General features: G+C 42.6%; 1 protein-coding gene across 2 annotated transcripts in view; it reads right to left on the bottom strand.

Moving 5' to 3' along the window:
- LOC118429178 (neuronal-specific septin-3-like) overlaps positions 1 to 8,982 on the bottom strand; it is a 24,182-nt gene extending 15,200 nt beyond the window's left edge. Inside the window, exons 1-2 of one of the 2 annotated variants that reach the window (XM_035839627.1) lie at positions 8,811 to 8,982; positions 8,582 to 8,612 (exon numbers count right to left, since the gene is read on the bottom strand). In XM_035839627.1, the coding sequence (XP_035695520.1) occupies positions 8,582 to 8,612; positions 8,811 to 8,825 (46 nt within the window). In that variant the 5' untranslated portion in view covers positions 8,826 to 8,982. The remainder of the gene's footprint in view (positions 1 to 8,581; positions 8,613 to 8,810) is intronic. The other variant, XM_035839628.1, reaches the window with a different exon arrangement.
- Positions 8,983 to 9,443: the final 461 nt, after the last annotated feature.

Below are 9,443 nucleotides of genomic sequence, written 5' to 3'. Positions count from 1 at the left end.
CCTTTACTAAAAAAAGGGTATTTAAGGATATCGATTTGACGGATGGTGGTTTCAAATTGTAACAGTTCAAAATATTGCAGTTTAAAACCACCATCCGTCTAGTTAATACCCCAATACCTTGTTTTTAAAAATAACGGATATACCCGGTAGGTCAACTAGCGTTACTCCTGTAAGTAAATCTGAGAAGAATGACATCCAGAGTAACAATGAAGTCTTTTCAATAGGTCAAACTTGTTATTCCTCCGCCCTCCCACCCACCTAGCACCACATTCATCATACAGACATCAGGTATAAACTATAGATCAGCCCTTCAGTAACATACACAGCATCACGGTTACAACAATATACAGCACGGGTCGCTGAACACATCAACCTTGACTGGACGTCTGAAGTTTCCTCAGCGATATCTACACGGATCAGTCTTCTGCAGGCAGACAAAAGACATTCTGTGCACCAGGAAATACTGTAAATGCAGAAACTTTTGCGGTGGTTTAATGTTTGCGTTTTTTGCGGTGGTCGCTTCACCACAAACTTAAAACCACAGGGAACATTTTTCCATGGCAGCAAGAGACTACAGTCCATGGTGCTGTCGCGGACTTAAAAACACAGCGCAAAGTCCTTTTTCCCGCTGCCGCGAAAGTAAATCCTGCGAACTTAAATACATTTACAGTATCCAGAATCGGATCTAAGCTTTACTTCATATCAGGACATGTTCATGTAAACTCAACTCCTCTTTCGCTGACTTTCCTACTTAACTTTAGGTATTAAAAAGCAAATGTCAAAAAGGGTATCAAATCATGTCTCTTAAGTTCTGCATATCGCCAGTATGATGTTTGACAAATTTTTGAACCATGTTACTTAAATGACACTTTTCAGCAGTGTTTTCTCACAGACGATCACGCCCACTCGCTCGGCCATCACTTCAAACCTCACTCAGTCTGACTCTCCGTTTCTACCTGTCCTTCAGGGCAGGGAATATTTAGCAGGGCACAGAGACACAGATGCAGCACAGCTGGTAAGGTACGTGTACCACTGTGGCCTGGTACTAGTACTATCCTCCACCAGGCCTTCCTACGGGGGTACGGACACAGATATACAGCTGGTACAGTACATGTACCACTGTGGTACTAGCCTCCACCAGGCCTTCCTACGGGGGTACAGACACAGATATACAGCTAGTACAGTACATGTACCACTGTGGTACTAGCCTCCACCAGGCCTTCCTACGGGGGTACAGACACAGATATACAGTACATGTACCACTGTGGTACTAGCCTCCACCAGACCTTCCTACGGGGGTACTGACACAGATATACAGCTGGTACAGTACGTGTACCACTGTGGTATTATCCTCCACCAGGCCTTCCTACGGGGGTACAGACACAGATATACAGCTGGTACAGTACAAGTACCACTGTGGTACTACTAGCCTCCACCAGGCCTTCCTACGGGGGTACAGACACAGATATACAGCTGGTACAGTACATGTACCACTGTGGTACTAGCCTCCACCAGGCCTTCCTACGGGGGTACAGACACAGATATACAGCTGGTACAGTACATGTACCACTGTGGTACTAGCCTCCACCAGGCCTTCCTACGGGGGTACAGACACAGATATACAGCTGGTAAGGTATGGTTGTGTGTCAGTCTACACTTAAATAATAATACTAGTAATACTAAATAGTAATAGCGTAATCCAAACTCCCCCGGCTATTCTCCCTATACTATAACCAGTTATAACAAGAGTCTGAAAACTCAAACCTGCTTGAAATATTTTGTTTTGTGATGGTGCGTATGGTGTGTTGTGGGGGTTGATATGGTTTGACGTTTGGCAAAATTATTCCATCATTGTTCTTAAGTTATATATCTACCTATGGTAAACAGTGAGATCCAAAACTACACCTTTCTGGTGTCCTCACCATTTCATTTTTATTTCCTATTGTTACACCTGCACCTGGCACATACATTGTATCTCAATGTGTATATAATGGTTCACACCATACAGAGGTGACAGCGATGGTCACAGTTGCTCTTTTTTGCTCCTTGGAAGATTTTGACCAGAATGCCCCAGCAGTTCTAGAGCAAGCTGCTAGAGGGCCCAAACATACAACACTTCTTCCTTACACCACAAGCTATGTGCCACCAAAAATCAAGACCATAGCATATCCATGTCAAAAGATTCAAAAATCCAAGTTCTGTTGCAGTACCAAGGTCACAAACCAGGGGATCCAAAATTGACTTTGACCTTCGTCTTCCAAATACCAAATATCATTACAATCCATCAACAGGTTCTAAAGTTATGCTGACCACAAATATGTGGAAACACAAACAGACACACACACAGACACACCAAAAACTATACCTCCATTTTTCATGGAGGTAAATCACACGTTCTGTTCTGGAGATATAGCACTGGAAACGACCCTTCCACACACTCCCATGCTACTGAAAACTCAAAACACATGTTACAGCTGCTAGCTGTCCCCAAGGAGGTTGAGACAGAGGGAATGAGGCCAGATCACTCCATATCAGGAAAAGGGGTGTAAATATTTTTTAAATAAACGAACCACAAAACAACAGCAAACTTCTAATCTACTTAATAGCACAATAGGTCACACACTCTATCCCCATAGCAAAGGAAATCGCAATCCATCCAGAGGTTCTAGAGATATCGGTCCGGAATCACAAAGATCCCTACCAGAAACAGTACATGCTTTTTTCAAGCATGTAATTATGTAAGCTTGGCACATGATAAAAGGGCCCAGTGTACCTGTAAGGAGGTCACTGTTATTTTTTCCACCCACCCACTCAGTGTTTAAGACTATGCGGAAACTTAATAGATCGTTTTCACAATGACGTCACAGTCGCGTTCGAACGTTCGAACGGCCATGTTGGATGATAAGCGGCTCGATCTCCACACGGCTGTGTGTTGCACGTGGTGGACTCGTACGTCGAAAGAAGCCTTTTTTATTCAGGAAACGGACTGGATGTTAGCCGTGCTAACTGCGAGTTCCATAAACACAGGATACGGCCTACTCGCCGTTTCTGTTCAACAACATTACCTACAGTCCGTCCTCTTTTCAATAACTTGATTAAACCATTCTCCTACCAGCCCACCAACAGTAGCCCCGCCGCGGAGTTTGTGCATGTTTTTTTTTTTGGGGGGGGGGGGGGGGGGAGAAAGTTGGTTTCTGGTACAGGGTATGTCATGGACGTATACCATGTTACACGCAAATGTCAGCAAGCTTGTTCTATTTCTTTTTCATAAAACACGGCACATCGCGTCCTGAGCTGTGAATGATATTTTCACCAGTACTGCCCCAGATGTTCTGTCGATAATCAAGCGAGGATTAAAAATTGTTTGGCTTGTTCACGAGGAACGAAATTCGAACTTTTTTTACCCACGATTGTGTAGCTGGTAGAAAAAAAAAATTTCTTTAGTCTCAAACTTTTCCTAAGGCAAGACAAAACATGTCAATGCGGAACTTACACGTGGTAACGGGCACAATACACCCCTCAAGCGCATCTCAATCGTTGTGTCAGTTTTACGCTCAGCACGGCCCAGTACGCTTACCTAAAAATATGAGGTGAGGTGTGTATTGTGCATACGACTGGTACATGATCATATGAAGAAAAATGTCAATACGGACCTCATATGGACTTGATGTATACGCTCGTGTGACTGCACCTGAAGGATGCAGTCACACATGCGTACATACATTCAAGTCCGTATGAGGTTCGTATGAAATTCTTAGCCCCCACCGTGCTCCACAGGTCGCTGGGAAAATAAAATTTGACAAATATATACAGATAACATGCCAGAGGAGTTAACTAGGTCGCAGGCCATACTCCCTCGGCCAACTAACTTCTCTAGCATGTTATCTGAGTGTCTATATTTGTTTAATTTCTGCTTTTTCCCAGTCCCTGCCTGATAGAGACAAATAGTCCATAGGGACCTCATACGATCTTTGATAAAGATTCTTTATTGAGACACGACAAAGGTACAGAGACTTTCGTAAGGTCTACATGTAGAACAGAAATACGCACGTGTGACGGCACCCTTACACAAAACTTGTTAGGCAAGTGGATATTGAGGGCCAGCTCGTGCGCGCATGCGGTGGGGATTGGTAGCTAGTCCTCTGCACGCTGCCTGTCAGTGAAAGGATATCATCCAGGGTAGCGGCCAGGTACAGTGAATGATCGCGGTTTTTGCGAGGCCGCTTCACCGCGAACTCTAAACCACCGCGAACACTCCATTTCCCGCTACCGCAAAAGTAAATCCTCGTGATTGGCACCTGGTGAGCATTAGATCGTTGAAAATGTGCCATTTTTAAAAGTACATTTGTATATAGATCAAGACGTATTATTGCAACTTTGTCCTGATATCTAACCTTGGCTACATCACTTAATGATTCACAGAATGGAGACAAAACAGCACACTTGAACCCGCCGCAAGTAACTTTGACAGCGCCGTTCTGTGTTCTAGTCATCCAGGTTATCATCCAACATGGCGCCCACGCGTGATCGAACGGTTTTCGAACGTTCTGTGAAAACGATCTATTCAACTTGTTAAGACATATTAAACTGTCTTAAATACTACAGACAGGTGTATTTGTTGTGTAAACACATTTGAAATTGAAGGGCATGTTTCTGAGTCTGCACACCTGAGTCTGTAACAGTCCTCCTTACCTGCCTACCCAGCAGGTGTAAACACGCACACCTGTAATGCACACCTGTCCGGCGGATCACATGTCCCCCTCCACCAGGTGTACACACGTCTGCACAATGGCAACAACTTGTAGCCTTTTACACGCACTGTTACACTTCCAGCACCTCGCAACATTGGGAGGACAGGTTGGAAATGTACAAGAACTTTGTGCAAAAAGTGATAAATTATAAAATCAACTTATAGCAATTAAAACTTTCTAATAAAAACAGTAACCAGTGCAATGGCCGAGTGGGTAGAGTGTTTGCCTTGCATTCGGTAGGTCTTGAGTTTGATCCCCGGCCGAGTCATACCAAAGACTTTAAAAATGGTACATGCTGCTTTCTCTGCTTAGCACTCATGATCAGCATTCGGGAAAGAGGATAGATGTTGAACAAACACCACTACCAGTGGACTAGCCCCCTGCTGTAGTGATTGCACAAAGTTGTGTGTGGCCCAGGGCTACTGAAACAGAGATGGGCGCCGCTTATCCCCCATCAGGCGCGGGAAGGAACTTTGACTTTGAATAAAAACATGTGCATTTGTACCTATATGATCTATCCATCTCAAATTTGCTAACTTGTTTGAATTTCAACCAGTTTCAATCATTTTATCCTGTATCACATCTCTATTTGGTAGTCTGTAAAAAGAACACAGTTCAGTTCACTCTCTATAGAGAGGCAACACCAACATTTCCACAAAAATCAGTACATACAAAACTCAGACAGAAGTTTTAGCAGGTGGCACATGTATATTGCTGGTGTTTATCCCTGGATGAGTAATGTTTCTTTTCTGAATGTTTCTTTCTTTCCCCAAATAAAATAAACCCAAGAGAGAAACTTTCCTCCCCATCCCACCCAGCATACATGTACATGGTTAACACACTCTAGTCTACACAGACAACAATAACACACCAGAACATACACCAGCCTGCTGTGGTCTGGGGAAGGGTTACACCATCAGATCCTGGGTTCCAATCCCAATTTCCACCTGCCTGACAGGTGTTCTAATCCCAAAATGAAAACTACTGCCTGGACTGGGTTATTGCAACATATACGTAAGTCAGAGGAAAATCTGTGTCAATCTGCAACAGTTAGATAAGTAACTGAATTGGGCCAACAAGTGAGACAGAGCATTTAAAAGTTTTGCTGTACATTTGAAACAGATGCTTAGGGGTGGCACCCATCTCCATTTCTGTAGCCCTTGGGCCACACATTTGTGCCACTACAGCAGGGGGCTAGTCCGCTGGTAGTGATGTGTGTTTAACTCCCATACTCTTCCCCATCAGTGCTGAGTGCTATGAACAGAATGAAACATGTACCATTTTTAAAGTCTTTGGTATGACTCGGCCGTGCCAAACTTACAACCACCGAATGCAAGGCGAATACTTTACCAACTCAGTTATTGCATCGGCTCAGAACATTTAGGGTCATCCAAAAACCACAAAGTATTTAAATACAGTATAATATAAAGCTTGATATTGGGGGGTTTGAACTAAGAATGAACGATGGCAGAATTGTCAGCCATGTTGGATAATTAAAAATGGATGATTATTTTTGTAAATGTTATGAGTTACAAAATTAAGTGACAAAGACAGTATATATTAACGGACAGTGATTGCAAAATTTGAACCGTCAACGTTGCACTGCCTCCTCTGCCATTCTGTACAAACTTCCCTTCTGACTCACTCAGTGCCTTTTGGTCAAAGATCTGCTTGTTGTGATTAAAAATAAACACAACAGACTGACAAAACTTGTGTCTGCATGAGAGACACAGAAAATAAACCCTGAAGTGTGGTCGGTGTGCCTGATGATGTAGCTTTTGTCATTGGAATTTGGACGTTAAAGGATGTCAAATTCTTCGAAGACATGAGCAGTATGGTTAGACTAAATCTACATTTTAAATCATATAAAACAGCAGATATTAAAAAAACTGTCACTATCACATATTACAATTAAAACGTTTCTCCTCAGAAAAAAAATACAAATGTACTCCATTTAAAGTCTACAAAAACCTTCCTGTACCAGGTTGTCCTAGAACATAACCATAAACAAATGTCCATGTACTAATGGTTACAGTACCCATCTTAAGTTTCTGCCTCCAGGGCCTTAAGACTTAAATCTGAGGAGACTTCCCAAGGCTAATTGAGCTTAATCTTCTGGGAAGACGTCTGGAGAGACCTGAGAGTCAGATTTAGCTTGAGGAACCTTTCAAAGACCAGCACAGAAGGAGAAGAAACAGTCACAGAAAGACATTCAGTCACAACTGTTTTAACTGTTGCAACAATGAGATACTTCAGTCATAACTGTTCTAACACTCTGTAACAGTTATGGGCATACTCACATCTAATGGAGGGTAGACATCAAGGTAAACTATATATAATTCTGAAGCTAACTTTGGTTACAAGTCTAAATAAACAGTCTAATAACTATATCGACACCCGTGTGTTCTTGATTCTCTAGGTATTTATACTATAGGTAAAATTTCAGCAACTCGCACTAATGTCTGCCCGGAAATTTAACTCACTCCCTAAAAGGGTGCCAATTATGTACAGACTTCCCTTTTGTCTCGTCTTCATTCAGCACCACTTTGCTTTGAACTCTGAGAACCACAATATTAAATTGATGCAGCTGAACCCGTACAGTTCTCCTGTTTTCAGTTCATCAGGATCAAAAACTTGCGCCATGGCTAGTGTATCACTTTGTTATGGCTGAAGGCTTGTTTATATCTAGGATGACATCTCTTCAGATGTGTGGATGTGGGTGTAACAATACTGCCATTCAGAGTTACAGTTGCTAGCTAGTTAATGTGGAGTTATCTTACTTCAGAGGAATCACACAATCACACTTCTCTGGTCACACTACGTTTTGGCTTATAGTTTACACTTCACTGGATTATGCATGTACAGTATATATGTAGCTGTATCAAAATATTTCAAGTCTTTTATAGTGTGTATATATAAAGTGACCTAGGGTTAAATGCAGTGCTCGAAATACCTACTTGCAAACGCAACCACATTTTGCTTGGCGCAACTTGATTTTAAAGTATTAAACCCAAGTAGCGCAGTGTGTAACTTGAAAGTTTTCAGTTGGAACACTAATTTTCCCCCCACCTACAAACATAAGCTTTTGTATTTATTTCTTAATAATAATTTCGGTAATAATGAGTATTAGTAATATAACTTATAAGACACAAGTAATATCAGTCATATCAGTCACTAATGGAGATCCTAATTAACCAAAAAAAAAAAAAAAGTAGTTACACGTAACAAGAAGAAAAGATAAGGTAACGGATAAGTACTAAGTAGCTGATTTGAACTTGAAGAAAGTGATAACTTGTAAGTGGGGCAACCTGAAATGTTGATGGTGCAACCTGGCTTTTGACTCAGGTTCAGGTTGCGGTCTGGGCAACCTGGCTGAAAAAAAGTACTTAGAGCACTGGGCTAAATGTGACAAATTGTGCTGCCGTTTGATACGCAAAACAGGTCAAGTCGTCATAAAATACCAGGAAGTTAATTGCTGTGGATTTTAATTGACCTGAAAATTGAAATCTCAGCTGATCGGCCCAAACAAAGGCGGCCTAAGCTGCCCGGAGTAACACGACGCCCCGAGGCCCCGCCCACATACTTATAACAGCACATCAAAACACAAACAACATGAGTCCAACTTGTCGGAAACAAAAGGATCTACTTTCCAACCCATCCCTACTAGACAAGAGAGACAGGGCGGCGAATCAGACAGACAGGAAACCTGAAGAACCGAACAGCGTCCGGCACAGAACCCCCCCTCCCCTCCCCTCTCCATCTCACCGCGCTCATGCGTGCATCTAAAATCTAGACGGACTCTGCATAAAAAAAGGGGGAAGTCTTCTTACCTTCGAACTGTTTTCCGGAGAGAGTGAACCCCTGCAGACGGAAAGACATGGCGAACAGTTCAACACTGACAACTGAACTCTAGAACCGAACAGAACAAAATAACGGGACAGACAAAAGGAGCGAACAAAGCCAGAGCGTGTGGATCATTCCCGGCCACCCCTAGCCTCTAAATGGCGAGAACACGATCCACCGCGGGATTAGGTCTGTGTGAAAGCAAACACCGCTTACCTGTTGGCTTGACATGTCCCGCTTGAGCGGCTAGCGTCGGTCAGCAGCAGCGAGCCGAACCATCTTCAAATCAAACATGACAGACATGACAGACCCACATTCGATCTTCCTCCTCCCTAACCCACAACCCGGAAGTGACGTCAGCACGACCACACAACCCGCCCGTGGTTCTGCTTGGTGATTGGTGCATCGCGGCTAATTTGCATAAGCAGAAATTTCGCATTACATTCAGGGACCAGTAAATAACCTCTCATTCTGAAACACACATTAAAGCACTGAAAAACAATCATGCTGAAAACATTAAACCTAGGCTAGATTTTAAATTTCGCTGCATTGAAGATAATTTAGAAATACGTGTTTTACATGGAGCCGTTTATAATGAACCTAGCGGAAATGTCCCCATATAAGCATTTATGTTAGGCACACATTTACCTTTATCATAAAGAATACCATATACCTCGCCTCTGTAGCCTAAGTTACCTGTTTCGTTAATGCTGTTTTTGTATATTGTCTATTGTATATTGTATTGTTACCAGGGCTAGCCCTTGATAATAGCCTGCGGCTAGTTGGGTAGCCCTGGCTGTATTTCTCATGCATATACAGCCGAAATATCAAATTAAAAATAAAAATAAA

The sequence above is a fragment of the Branchiostoma floridae genome, chromosome 13 (assembly GCF_000003815.2).
Source record: "Branchiostoma floridae strain S238N-H82 chromosome 13, Bfl_VNyyK, whole genome shotgun sequence".
Lineage (NCBI taxonomy): Eukaryota > Metazoa > Chordata > Leptocardii > Amphioxiformes > Branchiostomatidae > Branchiostoma > Branchiostoma floridae.
This window is presented reverse-complemented; position numbering and strand designations above follow the sequence as displayed.